This window comes from Pristiophorus japonicus, chromosome 1 (assembly GCF_044704955.1).
Source record: "Pristiophorus japonicus isolate sPriJap1 chromosome 1, sPriJap1.hap1, whole genome shotgun sequence".
Taxonomy (NCBI): Eukaryota; Metazoa; Chordata; class Chondrichthyes; family Pristiophoridae; genus Pristiophorus; species Pristiophorus japonicus.
Window position 1 is genome coordinate 45,820,370 of NC_091977.1, and position 13,255 is coordinate 45,833,624.

The 13,255-nt window shown below is 48.9% G+C and overlaps 1 protein-coding gene and 1 long non-coding RNA gene across 5 annotated transcripts in view; one reads left to right on the plus strand and one right to left on the minus strand.

Annotated features, from left to right (window-relative positions):
• Nucleotides 1-4,702, minus strand: part of lrp2bp (LRP2 binding protein) — a 121,307-nt gene extending 116,605 nt beyond the window's left edge. For 2 of the 4 annotated variants that reach the window (XM_070879028.1, XM_070879018.1), the window contains exon 1: nucleotides 4,498-4,701. In XM_070879028.1, the coding sequence (XP_070735129.1) occupies nucleotides 4,498-4,640 (143 nt within the window). In that variant the 5' untranslated portion in view covers nucleotides 4,641-4,701. Of the gene's footprint in view, nucleotides 1-4,479 lie in introns of all 4 variants that reach the window. The other 2 variants (XM_070879040.1, XM_070879049.1) reach the window with 2 other exon arrangements.
• Nucleotides 1-13,255, plus strand: part of LOC139263258 (uncharacterized) — a 36,189-nt gene that overhangs the window by 17,533 nt on the left and 5,401 nt on the right. The gene's annotated exons all lie outside the window — the stretch shown is intronic.

Here is a 13,255-nt window from a genome sequence, read left to right on the forward strand (position 1 = left end):
CTGCCTCGCAGAGGCATGACTACTCGGCTGCCCCACATCAGGCAGTCTGCTTGTAGTGATAGCTCATGCATGCGCCTGTGAAAGGGTTTTAATTCCTCGGGGCAGACATCGCGAGCCTCTGCCCAATCACCGGTTAGGACACATCTTTTTACTAAGGATAACGTGGGGTCGTTGGCCGTCCAGGCTCTGATTTGGCGAGCCGTCATGGGCGAACCTGTGGACTCAAAGGCATTGATTCCCATGACTATCTCACAGTCCTGTTCGTCAGACCCTTCCATGGTCGCCAGGGGTAGCCTGCTGAGCGCGACGGCACAGTTGTCTGTGCCTGGTCTGTGCCTTATGGTATAGTCGTAGGACGTCAGCATGAGTGCCCACCATTGAATTCGCACCGAGGCATTGGCGTTTATTGCCTTGCTCTCGGATAGGAGGGACGTGAGGGGCTTGTGGTTGGTTTCTAACACGAACTTGGCCCTGAAAAGGTATTGACACCGTACACGCACGCGAGCGCCTCCTTTTCTACCATTCCGTACCCGCGCTCCGCCCGCGAAAGTGACCTGGAGGCATAAGCTATGGGTTGTAATTTGCCCGCACTATTGACATGTTGCAAAACGCACCCGACCCCATACGCTGACGCATCGCATGTGAGAACTAGCTTTTAACCTGGGTCAAAGAAAGTCAAAACACTGTTAGAACACAGAAGGTTGTGTGCCTTATTGAAGGCGCGTTCTTGGGCGTCCCCCCCAAAACCAATCGCACCCCTTCCAGAGTAGCACGTGGAGAGGCTCCAGCAGCATGCTTAAGTTCTGCATAAAGTTCCCAAAGTAATTGAGTAGCCCGAGAAAGGTGCGCAGTTCTGAGACATTCCAGGGCCTGGGTGCCAGGCGAATTGCTTCTCTTTTGGACTCTGTTGGGCGGATTCCATCAGCGGCAATCCTTCTGCCCAAAAATTCAACCTCGAGTGCGAGAAACAGGCACTCTGATTTCTTGACTCGTAGACCTACCCGATCCAACCGCTTTAGTACTTCCTCCAAATCACGGAGATGGGAGTCGGTATCCCTGCCCGTCTTGAAATACAACCGTCCCCGGGATGGACTTGAGCAGACTCTCCATGTTGCGCTGGAATATGGCAGCTGCCGACCTGATGCCGAATGGGCATCGATTGTACATGAAAAGGCCTCGATGTGTGTTGATGGTGGTGAGTAGCTTGGATTCCTCGGTCAATTCTTGCGTCATATACGCAGATGTGAGGTCTAATTTTGTGAAAAGTTTACCTCCAGCCAATGTGGCAAATAAGTCCTCCGCTCTGGGCAGCGGGCACTGGTCCTGTAGGGAGACTCTGTTTATGGTAGATTTGTAGTCCCCACAGATTCGTACGGATCCATCAGGCTTCATGACTGGGATGATGGGACTTGCCCAGTCGCTAAAGTCCACAGGTGATATAATGCCTTCCCGCAGAAGCCTGTCTAGTTCGTGTTCAATCTTTTCCCTCATCACATAGGGTACAGCTCTGGCCTTGTGATGGACCGGTCTAGCATCCTGTGTGATGTAGATTTTGACTTGGCCCCTTTGAAAGTGCCCACACTTGGCTGAAAGAGATGTTCAAATCGCTTTATAACTGTTGAGCAGGAGGTCCGTTCCTCTGACATGGCATGGACATCATCCCATTTCCAGTTTAGTTTTGCCAGCCAGCTTCTCCCCAGCAGTGCTGGGGGGTCTCCAGGGACAATCCACAACGTTCACCGTCCGTTTGTGTGTGACAGAGAGCATAGCACTGCCGAGGACTGATACGATTTCTTTGGTATACGTCCTTCGTTTGGTGTCGATCCTTGAGAGTTTTGGTCTGTCTCTTTTATGCGGCCACAGTTGTTCAAATTGTTGAGCGCCCATGAGAGATTGACTCGCTCCCGTATCCAGCTCCATGTTGACAGATATCCTGTTGAGTAGGACCCTCATCATTATAGGAGGCGTCCTGTTGTAGGAGCAGCGACCATTGATCATGTTGACCCGCTGTACATCGGTGTCCCGGGTACTGTCCCCACCATCTTCTGGTCTGCTTTCCGACCCATCCGATTCGTATACCAGCCGAGCTGCCGTTTTTTTGCACATGCGGGCCAAATGCCCTGTATATTCACAATTTCTGCAAACAGCCTGCTGAAATTGACATCCCCTTGACGAGTGCCCACCCCCACACCTCCAGCACAGACCTGTTCCATTGTTCAAAGAGTTCCCAAAGAATGAGCTGCGTCTGGCTGATCTCTCTTGAGCTTCTCTCAGTTTGTAGTTGATTGCTCGCATTGTGGGTTGATGAGGTGTGAACGGCCATTCCTGTGGCCCTTGATGGCTTCTGTCTGCTGTCGAGAGCCTGTTCTCCCGGTTTTGTCTGTGTGTGGGGGTAGCAGCTTGTTTAGTGCTGTGAACTTCTTGTTCCGATATTTTGTTAGTTGTCGTACCTGCATTGTAAATCAACCTCGTTTCTTCTTCCCCTACCAAGAATGTCTGTGCAACCAGTGCTGCTGCCTCTAAGGTCAGGTTCTTGGTCTCTATGAGCTTTCGGAATATGCCTGCGTGGCCTATTCCTTCAATGAAAAAGTCTCAGCATTTCTCTCCTCAGTTCATTGGCGAACTCACATAAACTAGCCAACCTCCGAAGTTCCGCCACGAAGTTGGGTCTGCTCTGGCCCACACAGCATCTGTAGTTGTAGAACCTGTGTCTGGCCATGTGTATGCTGCTCGCTGGCTTCAGGTGGTCTCTTACCAGTGTGCTCAATTCTTCAAACGACTTGCTTGCTGGTTTCTCGGGTACCAACAGATCCTTCATTAAAGTGTATGTTTTCGAGCCACAGCTGGTCAAGAATGGACTCTTCTCATGTCTGCCTTATCGTCGCCTAACCAGTCTTTGGTTACAAAGCTTTGCTGGAGCCTTTCTATAAAGTCCTCCCAATTGTCTCCCACATTGTACTTTTCATCTGATCCGTTGTTCGCCATTCTGTGGATTCTGTAATCCCGTAACTCGTCGCCACTGTAAAGTCCTGTCCCCTCAGTACAGATTCACACGAGGCATGTAGTGAAGTCAAGGTCACTCTGGACCTGCACCTTTATTTCACAGCTCTGGAATGCTGCACTTGCCTGAGACCTGTCCTTATATACCTGTCTCTTGCAAGTGCACCCCTGGTGGTAAGGTATGCTGGTGGATACAGATCATAACTTATTACAGTCATGTATAGCATGTTAGGATACAGTTATATATAATAATGTAAGATACATGACAATGATCACCTGCACTGGTGTCCAAATCTATCACTACCGTCCAAATCTATTAATATATCAACTTCTCTCAACCCCTCCATGGTCTCCAAATTGTCAGACTGCTTGTCCGTCATCCAGTATCGGATGAGCAGAAATGTTCTCCCATTAAATATTGATTGGCAAGACCAAAGCCATTGTCTTCGGTCCCCACCACAAACTCCGTTCCCTAGCCACTGACTCCACTCCTTTCCCTAACTTCTGTCTGTGGCTGAACCACACTGGTCGCAACCTTAGTATAATATTAAACACTAAAATGAGCTTCCGACCACATGTCCGCGGCATAACTAAGACCCCCAATTCCACCTCAGTAACATCGCCCGTCTCCGCCCCTGCCTCAGCTCATCTGCTGCTGGAACCCTCAGCCATGCCGCTGGAACCCTCAGCCATGCCTTTGTTACCTCTAGACTTGACTATTCCAATGCACTAAGGCTGGCTTCCTACGTTCTACCCCACATAAACTTGAGGTCATCCAAAGCTCTGCTGCCCATGTCCTAACTCGCACCAAGCCCCGTTCACTCATCACCCATGTGCTCACTGACCTACATTGGCTCCCGGTTAAGCAACGTCTCAATTTCAAAATGTTCTTCCTTGTTTTCAAATCCCTCCCTGGCCTCGCCCCTCCCCATCTCTGGAATTTCCTCCAGCTCACCCAGTTCCCCCCTCCCCCCTCCTCCAATTTTGCCTTCCTAAACATCCCAGATTATAATCGCTCAACCATTGATGGCCGCGCCTTCTGTTGCCTAGGCCCTAAGCTCTGGCGTTCCCTGCATAAACCTGTCTGCCCCTCTACTTCTCTTTACTCGTTTAAGATGCTCCTTAAAACCTACCTCTTTGACCAACCTGTCCTAATTTCTCCTTATGTGGCTCGATGTCAAATTGTTATAACACTTCTCTGAAGCACCTTGGGATGTTTTACTACGTTAAAGGCGCTATATAAATATTATATATGCAGATTCTTGCATTTATTCTACACATTCGTATTTATTTCAGATACAAGACATTAAATATTTTTCTGTACGTAACTATTTTGCTCGTAATAAGATATATAAAATTATTTTGGATGCACTAACTTTTTTTGTTCACATTAATAAGTAATTTTCCATACATTAATATACTTTTTTCTATTCGTGCATAGTATTTTCTATACATTAATATGCTTGTTTTTCTCCATACATTAATGTGGAGCCTCACCACATCTTCGTTCTCAATGCTGAGGCGCGGCAGCGGCAGTGGCACCAAGCCCGACTCCTCCAACTGCTCCGGGCGCCTCGCACTGGGCCCAGCACCAGACCGCTTGGCCGCACTTCAGCTGTTGCAGCGAGACCAGTTGCCATGGAGACCGGCAACCGCGCCGTTGCTAGGCTGCCCGGTAGTCCGCCCGTTTGTTATGTTCCCGATGCAACGTCATGTGCGTCCGCCCAACGCGGTGAGCGGGAAAGGAAAGTTCCGGGACTCCAGTCCAACAGAAGGCTGTTTCTTCTCTGAGCTGACCAGTGACCTGTTAATCACCTAGAAACACACATCGCCACTACCTCCGGCACTGCTTATGTTAATTGTTTTTGTGTGTGTTGATCGAGGGATAAATAAGTTGGATTGAAATATCCTGTGAAAAATAGATTTGATGTAATAAATAATCTGATATGAACATGCTCCTGGAAAGGGTGGGGAAGAGGGTTGAATTACCTTGGCTTACACCACACCAGTATGTCTCCGCTTTGGAGCGTGGGCAGGAACAGCGGCAGGGCCCAGGTAGAGAGGAGTGGGAAGGTCGGGCGGATGAGCGGCGACTGTTTCTGGCGAGATGTGATGAATGTTTATGGCAGAGGAGCAGAGAGAGAGATCGTGGTGGAGGTGCGACAGATGAGGGTACGGGGCATGAAGAACTGAGGGCCCAGGGACAGCACGGGCCAGCGCACACTACGATATGTGTGCACACTCGGTCCGTGCAGTAGAGCAGGTCTCCAGTCATCTTGGTTTACACTTGCCACGGGTTAAAGGCCTAGCTCTGTCAAGCCCATATGGTGGCTGGTGTGTAACGGTCATCACACGTTAAAAAAATTCATGCACAGGCATCTTCCACCCCATCAATTAGAATTCAGGACTGGAACATCAGGTCCTTCATCAAAACACCTATGAACTCGTGGAAGCAAGTCATCCGCGTTCGAGGAACCGCCTATGATGATGATGTCTGCTTCTGGTTTATGGCTAAACTTAATGCAGAGCTCTACAGAGGAGGCCTGGGAGTGGAATTTTAAAAGACTACCCAGGACACTTCAGGCAATAATAATTGCTTCTAAAGTGCCTCCACCTCCCCAAAAACTAATTGTATCAAAACTGAATTAGCACTTTCTTTCGCCACTGGTATCTACTCCTATACCTAATAATTATCAGTAAAAGTTAATTTAAAATAGGGTTGTATCAAATCAACATGGCGACCGAAATTATCCCACCTATTGTTTGTATTTCATTTGGTGTTTAACAGTGATGCATTTACTACTGTGGACCACTTTCCATATCTGGGGAACCTCCTATCAACAAGAGCAGACATTGACAACGAGATCCAACACTGCCTCCAGTGCAGCCTTCAGCCGCCTGAGGAAAAGAGTGTTTGAAGACCAGGCCCTCAAAACTGCTACCAAGCTCATGGTCTACAGGGCTGTAGTAATACCCGCCCTCCTATATAGTTCAGAAACAGGGACCATGTACAGTAGACACCTCAAGTCGCTGGAGAAATATCACCAATGATGCCTCCGCAAGATGCTACAAATCCCCTGGGAGGACAGACATACCAACATTAGCGTCCTCGACCAGGCCAACATCCCCAGCATCGAAGCACTGACCACACTTGATCAGCTCCTCTGGGCAGGCCAGACACGAGACTCCCAAAGCAAACGCTCTACTCGGAACTCCTTCACCGCAAACGAGCCAAAGGTGGGCAGTGGAAGTGTTACAAGGACACGCTCAAAGCCTCCCTGATAAAGTGCAACATCCCCACTGACACCTGGAAAACCCTGGCCAAAGACCACCCTAAGTGGAGGAAGCACATCCGGGAGGGCGTTGAGCACCTTGAGTCTCATCGCCGACAGCGTGCAGAAATCAAGCTTAGGCAGCGGAAAGAGCCCACCCACCCCTTCCCTCAACGACTATCTGCCCCACCTGTGACAAAGACCGTAGTTCTTGTATTGGACTGTACAGCCACCTAAGAACTCATGTTACGAGTGCAAGCAAGTCTTCCTCGATTCTGAGGGACTGCCTATTATGATGATTCACTATTCAGATTGTATTTTCATATTTGCCTGGTATAAAAAATGTATTGTACTGGCTTCTTGTGAAATGGGAAGAATCAACTGTAGTAGCATACGGTCCACACTTCTACGGCAAGAAAAATAGCTCAGTACCGCTACATTTTGAAGGAACATAAGAACATAAGAATAGGAACAGGAGGAGGCCATTTGGCCCCTCGAGCCTGCTCCGCCATTCAATAAGATAATGGCTGATCTGATCCTGGCCTCAGCTCCACCTCCCTGCCCGCTCCCCATAACCCTTGACTCCCTTATCATTCAAAAATCTCCCTATCTCCACCTTAAATATGTTCAAAGACCCAGCCTCCACAGTTCTCTAGGGTAGAGAATTCCAAAGATTTACGATCCTCAGAGAAGAAATTCCTCCTCATCTCTGCTTTAAATGGGCAACACCTTATTCTGAAACTATAAGAACAGAAGAAATAGGAGCAGAACTAGGTCATACGGCCCCTCGAGCCTGCTCTGCCATTTATTACGATCATGGCTGATTCGATCATGGCTGATTCGATCATGGACGCAGGTCCACTTCCCTGCCCACTCCCCATAACCTCATTGGTTAAGAAACTGTCTATCTCTCTTAAATGTATTCAATGACCCAGCTTCCACAGCTCTCTGAGGCATCAAATTCCACAGATGTACAATCCTCAGAAGAAATTCCTCCTCATCCTAGTTTTAAATGGGCAGCCCCTTATTCTAAGATTATGCCCCCAGTTCTAGATTACCCAAGAGGGGAAACCATCCTCTCTGCAACTACCCTGTCAAGCCCCCTCAGAATCTTATATGTTTCAATAAGATCATCTCTCATTCTTCTAAACTCCAAGGAATATAGGTCCAACCTGCTCAACCTTTCTTCATATGACAACCTCTTCATCTCAGGAATCAATCTCGTGAACCTTCTCTGAACTGCCTCCAATGCAAGTATATCCTTTCTTAAATAAGTACTCCAGGTATGGTCTTACCAAGGCCATGTACAGTTGGAGCAGGACTTCCCTACTTTTATATTCTACCCCTCTTGCAATAAAGGCCAGTGGGAAAAGAAAGTTCCGGGACTCGCGGGACCAACGATGTCTCCGCAAGGTCCTGCAAATACCCTGGGAGGATAGACGCACCAACGTTAGTGTTCTCGTTCAGGCCAACATCCCCAGCATCGAAGCACTGACCACACTCGACCAGCTCAGTTGGGCGGGCTACATTGTTCGCATGTCCGACACAAGACTCCCAAAGCAAGCGCTCTACTCGGAACTCTGACACGGCAAGCAAGTCCCAGGTGGGCAGAGGAAACATTTCAAGGACACCCTCAAAGCCTCCTTGATGAAGTGCAACATCCCCACCAACACCTGGGAATCCCTGGCCAAAGACCCCCCAAAGTGGAGGAAGTGCATCCGGGAGGGCGCTGAGCACCTCGAGTCTCGTTGCCGAGAGCTTGCAGAAACCAAGCGCAGACAGCGGAAGGAGCGTGCGGCAAACCAGACTCCCTACCCACTCTTTCCACCAACCACTGTCTGTCCCACCTCTGACAGAGACTGTAATTCCCATATTGGACTGTTCAGTCACGTGAGAACTGGCTTTTGGAGTGGAAGCACGTCTTCCTTGATTGAGGGACTGCCTATGATGATGATAATATTCGATTTGCCAGGACACTGGCCCCAACCTGGTTCAAGTGAAATCTGTCCTGAAGTAGCAGATCCCTGCTATCCCAGTACTGGTGCCAATGCCCCATGAATTGAAACCCATTCCTCCCACACCAATCTTTGAGCCACGCGTTCATCTCTCTGATCCTATTTACCCTATGCAAATTTGCGCGTGGCTCAGGTAGTAATCGAGAAATTATTACCTTTGTGGTTCTGCTTTTTAATTTAGTCCTTAGTTGCTCATACTCCCTCAGCAGAACCTCTTTCTTTGTTCTACCTATGTCGTTGGTACCTACGTGTACCACGACAACTTGATCGTCCCCCTCCCACTCCAAGTTCCTCTCCAGCCCAGAGATGTCTTTAACCCTGGCACCAGGCAGCAACACAGCCTTTGGGAATCACGCACTTAGCTGCAGAGAACAGTATCTATCACCCTCACTATAAGAACATAAGAAATAGAAACAGGAGTAGGCCATACAGCCCTTCGAGCCTGCTCCACCATTCAATAAGATCATGGCTGATCTGATCATGGGCTCAACTCCACTTCCCTGCCCACTCCCCATAACCCATTATCGTTTAAGAAACTGTCTATTTCTTTTTAAAATTTATTCAATGTCCCAGCTTCCACAGCTCTCTGAAGCAGCAAATTCCAGAGATTTACAACCCTCAGAGGAAATTTCTCATCTCTATTTTAAATGGGCGGCCCCTTATTCTAAAATCATGCCCTCTAGTTCTAGTCTCCCCCATCAGTGGAAACATCCTCTCTGCATCCACCTTGTCAAGCCCCCTCATAATATCTTATACGTTTCGATAAGATCACCTCTCATTCTTCTTAATTCCAATGAGTAGAGGCCCAATCTACTCAACCTTTCCTCATAAGTCAACCTGTTCATCCCCGGAATCAACCTCGGTGAACCTTCTCTGAACTGCCTCCAAAGCAAGTATATCCTTTTGTAAATATGGAAGCCAAAACTGCACGCAGTATTCTAGGTGAGGCCTCACCAATACCTTATATAGCTGTAGTAAGACTTCCCTACTTTTATACTCCATCCCCTTTGAATAAAGGCCAAGATACCATTGGCCTTCCTGATCACTTGCTGTACCTGCATACTATCCTTTTGTGTTTCATGCACAAGTACTTCCAGATCCCGCTGTAATGCGACACTTTGCAATCTTTCTCCATTTAAATGATAACTTGCTCTTTGATTTTTTTTTTCTGCCAAAGTGCATGACTTCACTTTCCAACATTATACTCCATCTGCCAAATTCTTGCCCACTCGCTTAGCCTATGTGCTCTTGCAGGTTTTTTTGTGGCCTCCTCACACAAGTCCAAATACACCACATCCACTGGTTCCTCTTTATCCCCCTTGTTCGTTACATCCGCAAAGAACTCCAGCAAATTTGTTAAACATGACTTCCCCTTCATGGATGGGAGAGTGGAGAGCACCAGTTCCAACTGTCACAGGAGAGAGAGTGGAGAGCACCAGTTCAAACTGTCACAGGACAGGAGAGTGGAGAGCACCAGTTCCAACTGTCACAGGACAGAGAGTGGAGAGCACCAGTTCCAACTGTCACAGGAGCATCCAGTCGTGCCCCGGTAACTGCCCCCAAAGGAAGTGGAGTGTGGGAAATTGCACTCTGCTTCCATTGAGGAGGGGCAAGGCCAATTCTGCGCCAGGAGCAGGACTTCCACGCTGGGGGCTAAAATTCCCTGCCCGAGCAGGTTACCACCTCCAAGATGGGAGCCTGTGCGGGGAGGCAGAGGGAAGTTGAGGGGAGACGGGGGCGGGGGATGGAGGGGAGAGTGGTGGAGGTGGGGGGCGGAGAAACCCAGGGTGGGGGACAGGAGGGGCCACATTGCAGCGGAGGTCTGGGGGGGTGGAGGGCGAGGGGCGTGTTGGAGGGGCGGGCCTGGGGGCTCTGTGCCTCGGTGCGGGGAGTGTTCAGAGTGGGGTGGACGGGTTGACTGCGCAGATGGCAGTTGGTGGATGTGGTGTGGTTGGCGTCGTAGCTCCGGGGTGGCCGGGGCTGGGGGCTCGACATCTGGGGGTGTTCGGCATTTGGGAAGGATTCTGACGGGACGGGGCGGGTTGGGTGTGGGGGGGAGTGTTCCCGATGTTGGGTGGGTCCGGAGCCTGGGGGGGGGGGGGTGCTGTTTGGGGCTGGGATTGGAGAGACTTCTTCACTCGGGGAGTTGTTGGCCTGTGGGGTTCCCTGCCCGCGGAGAGTTGTTGATGCCAGTTCATTGGATGTGTTCGGGAGGGAGTTGGATGTGGTCCTTGTGGCTGGGGGGGGGGGGGTCGGAGGGTGCGGGGAGGTGCTGGGGTGGGTGATCAGCCATGATCTTGTTGAATGGCGGTGCAGGCTCGAAGGGCCAAATGGCCTAATCCTGCACCTATTTCCTATGTTTCTATGTTTCATAAATCCATGCTGACTCTGCCTGACTGAATGTTGCTTTTTCAAATGTCCTGCTACTGCTTCTTTAATAATGGACTCCAACATTTTCCCAACCACAGATGTTAGGCTAACTGGTCTATAGTTTCCTGCTTTTTGCCTGCCTCCTTTAGTCCTTAGCTGTTCATACTCCCTCAGCAGAACCTCATTTTTTGTTCTACCTATGTCGTTGGTACTTACATGTACCATGACAACCGGATCGTTCCCCTTCCCACTCCAAGTTCCTCTCCAGCCCAGAGATGTACTTAACCCTGGCACCAGGCAGCAACACAGCCTTCGGGAATCACACTCTCGGCTGCAGAGAACAGTATCTATCACCCTCACAATAAGAACATAAGAAATAGGAACAGGAGTAGGCCATATGGCCCCTCGAGCCTGCTCCGCATTCAATAAGATCTCTTTTTTTTTTAAATAAGATTTCTTTTTACTCCCTCCACTTGAATGGCCCCCTGTACCATGGTGCTGTGGTCAGTTTGCTCATACTCCCTGTAGTCCCTGCTCTCATCCACATCGGGAGTAAGAGCCTCCTACTGGTTGGACAAGAGCAAAGGACTGAGGTCCTCCATCACTACCTCTTGGGTCCCCATACCTACCTCGCTCATAGTCACTCTCTCCTATCCCTGACCACAGACCAAATTTGAATTAATCGAATGGGTGTAACTGCCTCTTGGAACACAGCGTCCAGGTAACTCTCCCCCTCCCCGATGTGTCACAGCGTCTGCAGCTTTAACTCCAGCTCATCAACATGGAGCTAAAGTTCCTCGAGCTGCACATGTGATCATCATGGACCTCAATGGTGTCCACCAGCTCCCACATGCAGCAGTAGTGACACATCGCCTGCCCTACCATCTCTAATGTATTTAATTATGTTTTGACGTATCTAAATTTAAACCAATGCCCTTTACAGTAGAGGACACTAAAAATATCCCAACAGTGGATAGTCAAGGGTCTATGGGTGGGGGGGGGGGGGGGAGGAACGTAACAATCACTGAGAAGGTGGTACTCAGTAAGATAATAGGACTAAAGGCAGATAAATACCTTGGACCTGATGGCTTGCAGCCTAGGGTCTTGAGAAGTGGTCACAGGGATAGTGGATACATTGGTTGTAATTTACCAATATTCCCTGGATTCTGGGGGCGGGGGGGTCCCAGCAGATTGGAAAACCGCAAATGTAACGCCCCTATTTCAAAAAGGAGGCAGACAAAAAGCAGGAAACTATAGACCAATTAGCCTAACATCTGAGGTTGGGAAAATGTTGGAATCTATTAGTAAAGAAGCAGTAGCAGGACATTTGGAAAAACGCAAAGGAAGACACAAATAACCTTCCGGAAATACTAGGGGACCGAGGGTCTAGCGAGAAGGAGGAACTGAAGGAAATCCTTATTAGTCAGGAAATTGATGGGATTGAAGGCCGCTAAATCCCCAGGGCCTGATAGTCTGCATCCCAGAGTACTTAAGGAAGTGGCCCTAGAAATAGTGGATGCATTGGTGATAATTTTTTAAACAGTCTATCGACTCTGGATCAGTTCCTATGGATTGGAGGGTAGCTAATGTAACACCACTTTTTAAAAAAGGAGGGAGGGAGAAAACAGGGAATTATAGACCGGTTAGCCTGACATCAGTAGTGGGGAAAATGTTGGAATCAATTATTAAAGATGAAATAGCAGCGCATTTGGAAAGCAGTGACAGGATCGGTCCAAGTCAACATGGATTTATGAAAGGGAAATCATGTATGACAAATCTTCTAGAATTTTTTGAGGATGTAACTAGTAGAGTGGACAAGGGAGAACCAGTGGATGTGGTGTATTTGGACTTTCAAAAGGCTTTTGACAAGGTCCCACACAAGAGATTAGTGTGCAAAATTAAAGCACATGGTATTGGGGGTAATGTATTGACGTGGATAGAGAACTGGTTGGCAGACAGGAAGCAGAGAGTCGGGATAAACGGGTCCTTTTCAGAATGGCAGGCAGTGATTAGTGGGGTGCCGCAGGGCTGGGACCCCAGCTATTTACAATATACACCAATGATTTAGATGAAGGAATTGAGTGCAATATCTCCAAGGCAGATGACTCTAAGCTGGGTGGCGGTGTGAGCGGTGAGGAGGATGCTAAGAGACTGCAGGGTGACTTGGACAGGTTAGGTGAGTGGGCAAATGCATGGCAGATACAGTATAATGTGGATAAATGTGAGGTTATCAACTTTGGTGGCAAAAACACAAAGGCAGATTATCTGAATGGTGGCAGATTAGGAAAAGGGGAGGTGCAACGAGACCTGGGTGTCATGGTACATCAGTCATTGAAGGTTGGCATGCAGGTGCAGCAGGCAAATGGCATGTTGGCCTTCATAGCTAGGGGATTTGAGTATAGGAGCAGGGAGGTCTTGCTGCAGCTGTACAGGGCCTTGTTGAGGCCTCACCTGGAATAGTGTGTTCAGTTTTGGTCTTCTAATCTGAGGAATGACATTCTTACTATTGAGGAAGTGCAGCGAAGGTTCACCAGATTTATTTCCGGGATGGCAGGACTGACATATGAGGAGAGAGTGGATCGACTGGGCCTGTATTCA